Source organism: Trematosphaeria pertusa, assembly GCF_010094035.1.
Source record: "Trematosphaeria pertusa strain CBS 122368 unplaced genomic scaffold BU26scaffold_19, whole genome shotgun sequence".
Taxonomy (NCBI): Eukaryota; Fungi; Ascomycota; class Dothideomycetes; order Pleosporales; family Trematosphaeriaceae; genus Trematosphaeria; species Trematosphaeria pertusa.
In genome coordinates, this window is record NW_022987230.1 from 451,168 (window position 1) to 464,011 (window position 12,844).

General features: G+C 55.7%; 3 protein-coding genes across 3 annotated transcripts; 2 read left to right on the top strand and 1 right to left on the bottom strand.

Annotated features, from left to right (window-relative positions):
- The first annotated feature begins 197 nt into the window (after nt 1-197).
- On the top strand, nt 198-2,088 carry BU26DRAFT_129985 (uncharacterized protein). Its single transcript, XM_033819655.1, has one exon. It carries the CDS (start codon nt 302-304, stop codon nt 1,883-1,885), a length of 1,584 nt encoding a protein of 527 aa, XP_033677673.1. The 5' UTR covers nt 198-301; the 3' UTR covers nt 1,886-2,088.
- Nucleotides 2,089-2,644: 556 nt separating this feature from the next.
- Nucleotides 2,645-4,992, bottom strand: BU26DRAFT_510496 (uncharacterized protein; the record flags this gene model as incomplete). Its single annotated transcript, XM_033827239.1, has 4 exons — nt 2,645-3,897; nt 4,083-4,445; nt 4,609-4,690; nt 4,759-4,992. 4 exons carry the CDS (start codon nt 4,990-4,992, stop codon nt 2,645-2,647), a joined length of 1,932 nt encoding a protein of 643 aa, XP_033677674.1.
- Nucleotides 4,993-12,025: 7,033 nt separating this feature from the next.
- On the top strand, nt 12,026-12,825 carry BU26DRAFT_570734 (uncharacterized protein; the record flags this gene model as incomplete). The annotated part of the gene is made up of 5 exons (XM_033834059.1): nt 12,026-12,206; nt 12,256-12,380; nt 12,470-12,518; nt 12,573-12,665; nt 12,725-12,825. 5 exons carry the CDS (start codon nt 12,026-12,028, stop codon nt 12,823-12,825), a joined length of 549 nt encoding a protein of 182 aa, XP_033677675.1.
- Nucleotides 12,826-12,844: the final 19 nt, after the last annotated feature.

Sequence of the window (12,844 nt, forward strand, 5' to 3'; positions counted from 1 at the left end):
TGAGAAAGTGCTTTTCCATCCCATGCAGGGTCTCTGCCTAAGGCTGCACCGTTGGATCAGGTCCCCTGTATAGCCGCACGTGCCGGCGTTCATCGTGCGCGGACCCACGACGCATGCACGCTAACGATCGCGTCCGCTGTCCACAACGCGTCCACTGTTCCAGGTTCTTCCTCATCTCCTCCACACCAATTAATTTTCCACATCGTCCTCCAGCGCAGCCAGCGCAGCCAGCGGATCCAACACCTTACTTACCCGCACGACCGCCCAATATCTCTTACTTTAGGCCGCCTCTCATCCCACGATGGATGAGGATATTGTGCTCTCTTCGCACGCGACCTGGATCCCGAGCTCTCCACCGCTTGACCCACGCTACCGCGGCGTATCGCCCACGTCCAGCGAACCCGCAGTATTCTCCAGCGACGACCCACCAGACGCAGCAGATGTCAGCAACTATGAGTCACCCAGATACAAGCGGAAACGCGCCGGCGGATGGTGGGAAACGGAACCCGGACCGTCTCAACCAGTACCTGAAAGGAAGAAGGCGAAGATGTCAAGAAACCTCGACTCTGGCGTATGGCTGCAGAGCGACGGCACCGACAGCTCTCAAGAGGCCAGCGGAGACCAGCCGCCGAGCTCTGACATCAATGTCCCCGACCGATCGCCCTTCGCTCAGGACACTTTGGAGGGGCGCGTCGTACCCGGGACGCAAGATATAAGCCCTGCTGAAGCCGAGATGCGCAGGATATTACAAAAGAACCTGGAATTCGGCAGCACTGTCTACGAACTGAATGACCTTGGGTTGAACGACGACGAGCTGCATCACATAGGCCAGCTGAACCAAGTCATCCTTGCCCCACCGGATCCAGGCATAGACGTGCCAGCCGAAGGACAGTACCGTCCCATGATCCCCGAGATCTTTGTGAGCCTCCACATGAACAACCTTTCGCTCCTCACGCCTTCTCTATTTACGCTTCAACACCTTACCACCCTCGTGCTCCGTGGCAATCACATCCAGGAGCTGCCGCCGCAGATTTGTCATTTACGCGCCCTACGGGCTTTGGACCTCTGCCAAAACAACCTCAGGTGGCTGCCCTTTGAGATCCTACACCTGTTTCCGCCGCAGGGTCGTCTCCAGCGCTTACAACTAGTCGGCAACCCCCTCGTGGAAGAGGGTACTCTCCGGTCCGCGCTCCTTGGTTCTCTAACCGATTGTTTGAATGAAATTAGTAGGGGCGAGCGAGGTTCCTTCTCAAGCCAGATTCAGCAACTCTATAACGCTTTACCGAGGGCGCCGAACCTTAGGACATACCTCTGTCGTATACGGTTCGAAGAGACCTGGAACTCATCACCAATGTTCGCGACGACCCCCGATCACCGCAACGTCTTCCCAATGCGTTATGGAAGAACCCCGATTACATACTACGACCAAGCAGGTCGGATCCTCAAAGGCTCCTTCGCGCTCAAGGCCAGCAATACGGGAAATTCGGACTTGATCATGGACACCGCGCGCGGCTCATACAGGGTCCCTCCAACCTGGTTTGAACCGTCTAGGCGATCCGGCGCTCCGTCGTTACTCAAGGTCAGCATCCATACTGCCCTGGCCAACGAGGAAGGAGGCATACCCGTGATTCGAGAGAAACTAGGCGAAGACCCACCTCTTGATGCCGATGTGATGCTCTCGCGCGCTGCAGACAATATGGCATCGGTGTACCGGCACTTTCGCTCCTGCCATACCTGCGGGAAGGACTATGTGGTAGCAGCGGCCGAGTGGATCGAGTTCTGGAGCCGCGGCTTCTATGAGGTGTTCCCTATCATGCTCCGAGTGTGCTCCTGGAATTGCGTGCCGGACGAACTTGCTAGGAGGCCGCAGGAGTTGCGATGGTGATCACCCCGCTACTGATGGGGCAACCCGGCCCCAGGTACAATTCCCACGAAGCCGGCAACCAATAGGTCTCTGACGGCATTCCAGGAAGTCGTATCCCAATTCGCAGTTTCTTTCGCGTCGATACCACCCAGTCTGAGCTCGAGACCTGGGTCACTCAATTTGCGGTCGTCCTATCGCCTTCTAGACCCTTTGTACGCCCGATCAACACAATGACAAAACAGCGAAGAGGAGGTCTGAAGAGGCGGACTTCCCAATTCCTTCTGGTCGTTAATCTCGCTGGAGACCAGAAGCAGGAACTTGACTTTACTATGGCCTGTGAAGCTACACAACGTCGTCGTGCTACATAAGAGCCAGGCTGGAAGAACGAACTAGTGCGGATAATCGTCTGGGAGGCATATCTGTCTTATGGAATGGGGACGGTATCTGGCGCATTATGGCTTGCTATGCTTCTGTCTTTCTTCTAGTCACGTAATCAGCTTTGGAAGATCCAGCAGATATATGTTTAGTGTACAACAGCACGTACGCTGTTGGGTGCTATGTAGGTATCATTTACTCGTTCCTTCGACCCTCTTCAATGGTTTTCTTATCCTTATGAACTGGCATTTCCGAACGAACATTCAACATCACAAACAGCATTACAAAGATATTGCAGATCAACCGGGATTGCTCCTCAGACAACACATATTAAGCAATCAATGCTCTGGTATATACAAACCCTCCCCCTCCTCTCCCTTCCGCCAAACCACACACATACATCCCTCAAGCCCACTGCTTCTCCTCAATCTTCTCCAAATCCCCCGTACTCGGCCTACTACTCTCCCCCAAACTCGCGCCCCTCGCCCTCCCCCGCTCCACACTCCTTGCCCTCGGCGTAATACTAGTCGGCAGCTCCACAATCCCCGTATACTCGCCATCCAGCTCCAGCGGATCCACCAGCCCCTCCTTCTGCCCCGGAACAGGCTCGTGGATAATGCGGTCCGTACTGCTGCTATCTTCCTCCTCGCGCTCAACCACCACGCTGAGCACATGTCCCCGCTTCTTCTTCTTCAGCACGCCGAAGCCGCCGCTCTGCTCCATCTCCGCCATACTTCTCGGGCTTAGCGGCGAAACGGGCCCGTCGTCCCCGCCGCTCGAACTCCGCCGTCGGCTTCGACTCCGCCCGCGCCCGCCCCAGCTCTTGCGTCGGCCTACGCCTGACGGCGCCGCGGCGGTTTGTATGCTAGCGCGCCACACGCTTTCGGGGACGCCAGCGGCGGCTTGCGCGGCGCGGAGATCGCGCTTTAAGCGTCGGATGTAGAGACCGATTGTTAGGAGGACGGAGAGCGTGAGGATGGAGACGGAGAGCGAGATGCCGGCTTTGGCACCGGGGGAGAGTTGGCGGTCGGTTGGGAGGAGGGCGAGGGGGGTGTCTGTTGGCATGGGCGGAGGGGAGGTCGAAGAGGGGGAGGAGCTTGTTGACGCCGATGGGTTGGAGCCTGTGGGCGCTGGTGCGGGTGCGGGGGCTGCGGTGGGTTGCGGGTTTGGGGTGTCTGAGCTGGGGTTTTCTGAGGGTGTGCTTGAAGGCGAGGATGCTGCTGACGAGCTGGCAGAAGCTGGTGCCGACGTTCCCGTTGAACTCCCTCCCGCTCTTGTGGAGCTTGGATTGCTGCCTTGCGAGCTGCTGCTGTCTTCGTCTCCGTCTCCGTTTCCGCCTCCTAAGTCGATACCTACGCTCTCGCACGCCTTCACGATCTTGTCCTTCGCATCCTTCTCGTCGCTACTGCTACAGTTCTTGGCCACGCAGCTCGCGGCCTTGCCCAGTATGTTCCCCGTGGAACAGTGGCATTTGAAGTCGGTTTCGGAGGCGCAGCCGTCGGTTGTGAGGGTCGTTATGTAGCAGCCGAGGGCGCATTCGGGGATTTGGAGGGCGCTGAGGGAGGAGGAGGCGCTTGTGGTTTTGGATTGTGGAGATTGGCGCGGGATGAGGAGAAGTGAGTGGGATAGGGAGGGTTCTCTTGCTTCTGGGGTAGAGTCTGAAGATGTTGGTGTATGTGTTAGCGGAGGTCTACAAACAATGAGAGGGGAACAACGCAAGGAGGGAGCAACGGGAGTACTCAAGTATTCCCAAGTGGCAGATATTTCACACTAACGCGCTTCCCAGTCCGTCTCCCGTTGCTCAAAACCTTAGACAGCTTAAACATGAATACGACTTACGTACCTGGACGGTCGTCTACGCGTGGGCTTTTTATTCTCGGATTTGACAGCAGCACGGCGAGGTCATCGAAGGGCGATTGACGTTTTGGAAAAGGTATGCCCAAGTTCCCTACTCCCTCTTTTTCTGCCGAGAAGTGTGGGTTGGAGAGGAGACCACGTTCGTCGAGGCCGGGTTGGCGTTTTGAAAGAGGCACGTCCGCATTCCCTGCTTCTTCTTGTTCTGTCGAGAAGTGCGGGCTGGAGAGCAGACCACGATCGTCGAACCGAGACAAGCGTTTTCTCAGATGAGGTCCCGCGGTGCCTTCGTCTTCTCGTCCCGCAGGGGCGTATCTTGCGTATGGTATCGAAAGCGCGGGCTCCATGCATGCTGTGAAGAGAAGTAGCATTATGAGAAGATGGGAGGGTCTTCCGCAGTCCGCAACTGCACCACGATTTCCCAACGTCATGGCTGGATTTGACTTTATGCTTTGTCTGCGTGCCATGAGCCGACCGAAGCAGTTCCTCCCAGACACTTATATCGAAGGGTCTACCTTGACGTCGAAGAGCAACAAGAAGACGCGAACAACGATGGCGCAACGACGCGGGACATGAAGGCCGAAGAGCAGAAGAGACCTTGGAAGCGTTGGCGGTTCTGGATATTCTTTGGAGAAATAAGGCTATTGGATGGAATGCTGCGGTACCTGAAGCTCGATAATAGTTCTATCCGCGGCAAGGCAGACAGCTGCGACTGCGTCGAAAAGATTGAAGACGCGCGAAAGTATAGTGGTTGTGGTACCAGGAAACTCCCAACGAGAGACGCGTTCCCCACCTGCCATCCACCCATCATCTCCAGATCTGCCGACAAGCCCCTCCAACAGATTGCGCAAGCCATACGCGCTGTTCTTGTCTCCGAGATGCGGTGTTCCAGCTCGCATTATGCCCGTTCCGGCAAAAGATGGTTTGCGTTTTGCATGGCCTCGCTTCCTGAGACGGTTAGCCCTTCCATCGTCTATTGGCTAAACGTCCATCTGGTGATCCAATCACGGCGCATGAACGATCCAAGATTCTGGTAAATAGGTGTGTGGAGACGGATTATGTTCGAGGAGATATTGCGACGGGCGTTGAAATTTGTCAGGACAGGACGATAGGGTAGAAGAAGGGTTCGGGCTCGGAAGAGATGGGAGCGAGGCGGGGCGGTCATTTATGTTCGGCGTAGTGTGTTGACAAGAGCGTCGATCTGTGTGAGGTTCTGTGAGGCTGATTTGTAGTCGGTCATGAGCAGGAGACCGAGAGGGTGGACTACGAACAGCTGGACTTACCTGGATCTTTGGCTTACGGCGGCTGCATGTACCTGGATGAATGGAAGGACCCGATCGATCAGGCCCTGCGATCCAATGCACAGAGCACCGAGGAACAAGGGCATCCATCGAGCTCCCTTGGCGTCGGCTCCCGTTTCTAGTGTTGCCGTTCAATGTATCTGTCTCGTTCCATTACCACGGGAGATCGTTGTATTTGACCTCGGTGAGCTCAAATCGAGGAAAGGAGGTTGGTACGGTTACTTAGAGAGGTTCGACGTCTTGAAACTTCCTTCTTTCCGGGGAGACAGTAAGGTTGAGGTATGAAGAATCTCGGTAGAACGTTTGCTCTCCTCACCTGAATCTTCAGCCTCCAGGTAGTGCTCAGATGTAGCTGATCGTGGCCAGAGTGAGGTTGCCTATGGACAAGGGATGGACTCGACAATTGGAACTCGAGAGACGTCAGCGAGTGTTTCCTAGTACTCTCGTTGTTCTGCGAAATCCTTACCGTTCTACAGCACCCTCACTGTTCTTCAATATCCTCGCTGTTCTCCCGAACTTCCCCCCGTGCTCAAGTACCCACGCCGTGCCCAAGTACCCGTGCCAGGACCAAGAACTCGCACCGTGCTTGGCTACCCGCGTTAGAACCTAGTACTCGCACTAGTCTGTGCTCAGGAACCCACGTCAGGACTAATTATCCAAACCACGACCTAGTCTTTCCCTCAGCCCTTATGTCCTCCTGCTTCCTCTTACAGTATTCCAATGTTCAAACTCGAGTCGCGGATCGTTACTAGGAAAAGGCAGGGTTCGGCCGTTTGCTTTCTTGCCATCGACGCAACTACTCGCACGCTATCACCTGGGCCCGGCTGTGGACGTCTTTCAAAAGGCGATGCCCACTTATCAACCATGCGCTTCTGGGGCCTCGACTGGCTTTAAATCCAAGATAACGCTCAGGATAGAACCCCTGGTCTATTTACAAGCCAGGAACGCCTTTACGAACTTACCAGTATCCGTAGTGGTTAGTCATTAGTTCTGGAGCCGGAGGGGAGAAGAAGAGACAGAGCATCGCGCGTGGGATTGGAAACGTATGGTGTTCATAACCCTTACTGACGAGGGTTCCTTTGTCTACAGGCCCCTGTACAACCCCCCCTAGGCATAGCTCTCTAGCATTCCGAGATCTGCCTCTGTCTGTCCTCCGCGGTTGTCTGATTTCTTCTCCGATCTTTCTCAGTGGGCCGGACGTGTGGTACGAAAGCCGGATGAAGTTATGAAGCGCGTATAATGCGGTCCGGTGACTGGGGAGCGAAGCCTGCCCCTAGGCTGCGAATGGCGGAGCTGCGACACCCGGTCGTATCGGGAGGGAAGAGGATGGATCGATGTTCGGATGGTGCTCGAAACGGCTGTAGGATCGAGGTCACAGACTCGTGTCTGGCGTAATCGTCTCGAAGGAGTCCCTGCTATACGTGCTCTTTCTCATCAGCTCTTTGTTCTTCTGCTCCACGGCGGACGTGCGAAGTCACGAACTCACTTACACCGAGCGAGATGTTGGCAAGCGTGTATCCACAGGGTCGGGTGGGGGAGGAAAAGGCTCTCCTGACCAACTTTCAATGCAGTGTATCTCCCTGCGGTGGTGTACGGTTCGTGCCGATCTCAAGGGGATCTTTGGAATCGTGGACAGACCGACTGCGGAACGGACGAAGGCAAGGAGGAGCCGAACGGGCAGTACGGTGGTTTGCGACCTATAGAGAGCCTTGAGCTTAGTCAACTCGTCCCCAACATCCAGGCTGTACCTAACTATGTCTCCCTTCCGCTGTATCTTTCCAAGTTGAACGCCTGGTGCTGCCATGGCCGAGCTCCAAGCTGTCGTCAACGAACAGAGCGTATGGTCTGTTTAAGGTTCTCTTCTCCTTGTTCATCTCCTCTGTCCCAAAGTATCCATGCCCTCGGCGTTGTAATCCACGTATTGTATCCTATTTCGCTGTTGTTTCCCTCGGGGGCGATTCGGTGATCCCGTAGGGCGCTTAGAGAGCGGGGAGTCAAGCTGTCGCTAGGGTGGCGGTCTTCGGAGCGCCTTTCTACCTATATTTAGCCAGGAGAGAGCTCCTTTGCGTGTAGTATGCTCGGGCTGTAGTGGCGAGGGCGGTCTCGCGTGCGTTGCGAGTCGATTCGACGAAAACTGTGGAGTTGTCGCTCAAGGAGCCAGTTTGCCTGTGGAAGAAGTATCCGGGGGGCCCAAGGAGGAATTCGGAAAGCAAAGAGAGATTGGATTTGCGATATGATGCCTGAATCCCCCCGGGGGTCTTTGTGGCGAACGGCGTAGCGGGCGGAGTTCGTCGTGCACGTCTGGAGTCAGGTCGAGTTGGTGAAGCTACAGCCCCAAAAGCGGGCATAGAGGTCAATTGAAGCAGAAAAGATTTCTGAGGCTCTGGAAAAGAATATGAAAGAATCTAGAGCGAGATAGGCGAGTTCTCAGAGGTCTTCCTGCGCAAACGGAGTTTCAGTAACGACAACGCGTGCAAAATTGCGCTCCACCCCATCCAACGCGTCCACCTCTCGAGGCCACAGAAACTCAGGGCAGTCCCAGCGACAGTAACGGCTACAGGATGAATGCGTAACACAACTGAGTACAATATTCGCAACAGCCAGCTCGACACCACACACCCAAGTCCGAAATAACCCAGAGCCAACACGAAAGTCTTCTTCTTCAAGCCATCAGCAACAGCCAACGGACTCAATGAAAAAGGACCCCGAAGGGCGAAAGCAAAAATTGTGCGAGGGACCCGAGAGGGGTCCACATCCTTAGGCTCGGAGCTGCCACTCCCGTGCCCTAGCCCCCTGGGACATTTATGAGCGTCCCAGAGGCCCGCAAGGTAAGTATGAGGAGAGAAGGAGGGGCGGGGCGAGGGCGAGCTTTTATAGACGGCGGCAGGGCGCACGGGCCCGGAGCAGTCGCTGGGCCGACAGTATGCGAGGCGTCGGCAGGGCTTGGCGGTTGCGCCGTGGACGGAGGCGGGTGGGGTGAAGTGGAAGGCACGGGTTGGGAAGGGGCGGATGGAAGGCGAGCACGATCGGAGTTGGAAGGCGTCCCAGGCAGATTTTGCGGCAGGAACGAGACGAGAATGCGCTCTTCGCGCCCTGTGTGGTCACGGGGATTAGGAAATGGGTCAGTGATGCTCTACCAGCTCAGATGATAGTGTAGGTGCGTCTTCTCCCCGCCGTCGAAGGTAGCAGCGACCTGCGAATTCCCGACCATATACACACCCGTGATACTCCTATACGTTCCCGGAAAACGGTATGTTGGCACGGAGATATGTCACTGTCCCCTGTCCCTAAAGTCCGGACAATTCATCCATAGCTTCTCATGGCCCTCTATGTCCGCTGTTTCCCGGTGTTCCCAAGCTAGATTTGAGCCCGTTGAAGTTTTGCAGGTCCCTCTAGCTGCTCTTCGTTCCATCGTAGCCGCTCGACCTGGTGGTGAGTTGAGGTCCCGTAGGCCCCATGAAGTCCGCCAAATATATGGAGAGATACCGGAAACGACCCAAAGCAGCGGCGCTCGCACGTAACGAGAAGGGATAACCAGACGGTTGCGGCGGGGTCAAGATGCGATCAGAGTGAGCGTGAGGGTGGAGTGGCGTGGCAGGATAGCGCCTGGCGAGGATTATGGGCGCTTTGGTAGTTCGTAGTCGCTTCTGTTGCAGTCAGTCTCCATAAACTACCGCAGTTGAGTATGGAATCGCTGGTGAGCTCACTGGAAAGTTGGCTGGTTGACTTCGCATCCCGAAATTGCATCTAGCCTGGCGACAGCCCGTCCAGTTGGTGACATTCTCAGCGGAGTTCGCAGCATAGTGCAACTGAAGAGATCAGATCAGCGGGCCCGAAACGAGGCGCAAATGGCTCCCAGGACGTAGGGGAGGTTAACGAGGGCGATCTAAACGCACTACGAGACTCACCACCGCCGCGAGGAGCGCTTAGACGGCGAGCATCCGAGGGCGGAAGGTCAAATAGCTTCAGCATATTCGCCACGAGAACGATTGGGCGCTCTTCTGCCAATATATCGCGCGTCAGCGCGAGGTAACCTCGGGGCTTGTGAGGGCATTGGTGACGGTCACCACACTCCCACCCCACCACCGCATTTCTTGCCCCAATAGCGCACCACGACGCTTCCCATGCCTCAAACGAATTCCCTAGAAAGAAGCAGTTCCAATGCTACCCCACAAGAGACTCCAGGAAACCCAAGTGACAATCCTGTTGCGACACGGTGATGTCAAGCCAGCATATCAATCAAGTCACACAAACAGACGAAGTACTTCTTCTTCTTCTTCTTCAAGCCATCAGCAACTGCCAATGAACTCAATGAAAAAGGAAGGGCCCCGAAGGGCGAAAGCAAAAATTATGCGGCAAACAGAGATCAGAGGGTGTCAGCCTCTGACCCCCTCCAAGGGATTCATGAGCGCCCTGGAGGCCCGCGAGTAGTGTGAGGAAAGAAGACAGGGCCGGGGGAGCAGGGGACTTTATAGACGCCGCTAGCGGCTCCCAGGATCACAGGGCTAGTCCGCTTTGGGTTACCCTGGTGATCCAGAGGGCTCTCCCCTCCCGCCAAGAACACAGAAGCTGCCGTTATCGAGTGTAAAGCGCCATATCACAGTCAAACGAACGTCATTTCCCAGTGATCTGGCCCGAAATCACGCCAGCTGCGCCGTACTTGAGCAAATTTCCGCCCGGAAAAGGTAACAGAGCCAATCAGGGCCAGCATCTCGCCCGTTTCACCTCGTCTTCACTCTTCCAGCAGCTTCTCAACAAGATAGGACCCAATTGCCCATGTGATCCCGCTAATCCTGCTGATTCAGCGAGCCCGTAAGCGAGCTTCCCTCCGTCTATATAAGCCCGCCCGCCCGCCTCCCCTCCACTCTTCTTCTTCTTCATCTCCCTTGCTACGGTAAGTCACGGCGCGCTGGCCAAACCACCGCCACGCTGTGGTCTCAGGGGCTCAAAAATCCCTGGGCCAATTCGATCGGCTGCATTGCACTTTCGCAGGACTGATTGGGTTTCGAATCGCCGACTTCAGGCGTGACGACGGCATAATTTTTGTTTTCCCCACCTAGGCTCTCACCAGAGGCTCGCAACAAGGTTTAGTATCTTCCCCCTTCCCCCCCTCCTTTGGTGTTTGCTGATAACAGGTCTTCTTCTCCAACTGGATCAGAACGTCCACTGATCAGTTCAGATCGGCCAGGTCTGAACGCGTCCCGCTTCGGCGTGGATGACTGGCATCAATAATTTTTGGTTCAACCCTCTCCTCTTTTTCATTGAGTCATTTGGCAACGCTGAAGGCTTAAGGAAGAAGATTCTGTGACTTTCTACTTGGTGTTTGGCCTGAAGTGTATGGGGTTTGGCTGGTTGAGTGGTTGAGGGCATGTGGGTGACGCGTCTAGGAATCGCGCCTCTCACCTCCACCATAACAAACACCGGAACTAAGGCATCAACATCGGAAAGGCTCATGAGGTTTTGGCGCTTGCGAGTAGCCATAGAGCGCGATTTTGGGCGCAATGTTTCTCAGTGACGCCATCACGTCTTTGCTCAGCATTTCGCGGCAATCTATCCACAAACTCCAGCACCAGCTCAGAAAGCCACCAAATCTTCAATTTCGCGATAATCTCCCTCGCGAAGCCACCGAGAAGCCAGAAAGCTGCCAGAACGCGAGTACCTTCCCACTGTTCACCCTCCCGCCCACTCCACGCCGCCCTCCACCCTCCTCACCACACATACCGCAAACAGCAAGCCGACCGCGCTCCTTTCTCCCCTGCGCTTCCCCGCGCTTCCACAGCCTCCAGATCGCGTCACACTCACGTGAGTAAACAAAGCCCGTCCCGAATCGTCACTACAGCGACAACTCGCCGACTCCTCCCCGCTAAACCGACGCTAGTCCGCTAGCGCCCTCTGTCTCCGTCTATATAAACCCGCCTCTCCCCCGACCTCTTCGCCCTCCTCATCCTCTGCCAGGGAGGGTATTACCTTCCGAGGTAGTGCACTTGGGGACTGGTTCTTCGTTTGCCAGTCCACTCCGGATCAGCTGCATTGCACATTGCGGGACTGGTCTAGGGTTGGAGACTCGCTTCGGTGGGTCTCCTCCGGGACAATTTTTGCTTTCGCCCTACGGGGCCCTTTTTCGTTGGGTTCGTTGGCTCTTTAGCTGATGGCTTGAAGAAGAAGAAGAAGAGCTTTTAGATATAGAGAGGTCAATGGCATTTGGTGATATGTCTCCCTGTTGTTGATGGCATTTGTGAGATTGTTGTCCTTCTGGGACTGTTCTTGAGCTGCTCTTGCCTCACATCTGGCGGCGGTCGCTGCTGAGCTCCACACCGCCAGCTAGTGAGCTCGACATCGCTATAAGAAGCCCGCTGAACTATCTAGATTTGCTATCTATGACCTTCTAGTCTGCCGAGTACATTGGCGCCCGCGGGTGGCTCGAAAACAGAGTTGGTACGTGATTGTCTGGCTGTCTGGCTGAATGCTGTCTTTCACTCACGTACTGCTATCCTCACGTCTTCTAACTCTGCGTGCAAATTTACCACCAGGCGGCATCCCACACCACCCATACCTTGCTACGCACAGCAAATGCACATTCAATCGCCAGCAATCACTACCATTCCGCTACCAGCGACTTCGAAATCCCAAGATGGTTCGCAACATGTCCTCTCCTACCACGACGTCATTCGCGACCACGAAGCCGGCGCCGCACCCCGAACAGCCCCGAGCCTCCCTAGCCGACCTCCCGCAAGGGCCGCTTCGCGACGACGTCTACTCCGCCACGGCGTTCTACCGCGCTTACCCCGAGCACCAGGAGCTCATGCAGAGGAGTACGTTGAGCTGGGTGAGGGGCTGGCGATGGCTAATAGGGTGACGAAGAAGACGGCGAGTCTGTAGCCGTACAGGCTTCAACAGAGATGAAGTCTCCCCTCGCCAACCACGAGGAGTGCGCTGGACAAGCGCCGGACAGCTCCATCTCCGAGGTACCTGGTGCGTATCCTGAGGTCGGTCTGCTCTGCTCAACGAGAGAGACCGCCCCAGGTCAGCGCGAGGCTGTCGTCGCCGCGGAGCAGATACGCCTCTCTCCGACCAGGTGGCTTTCCTAGGACTTAGTGGCGGCGACGCCCAGAGCGGAAGCGAGGGTGAGTTATCCTAGACTAAATACCTTCAAATTCCACATGCTAATCCTCCCCTAGTATCGGGACCTGAGGCCCCATCCGCCCCAATCGACATCAAGAGCGCGGACGCCGGCTTCAATGAGGAAGACATTAGTCATAGCAGAAGCGGCAGTAAGTCATGCAGAGCTAAATGCCTTTAAGATGCCAGCCAGATTCTAACGGTCTTGTAGTATCACGACTAGACAGACACCAGCCGGGACATCATTGCAAGAGACGGGAGACCAAGAAGAGGCCAGCGGGAGAGATAAGCACTGAAGGTATTTCAGACTAGCAAAGCGAACAGAGCTACT

Coding starts and splice junctions, on each gene's coding strand:
- BU26DRAFT_129985 (XM_033819655.1), top strand. CDS start 302: ATGGATGAGGATATTGTGCTCTCTTCGCACGCGACCTGGATCCCGAGC.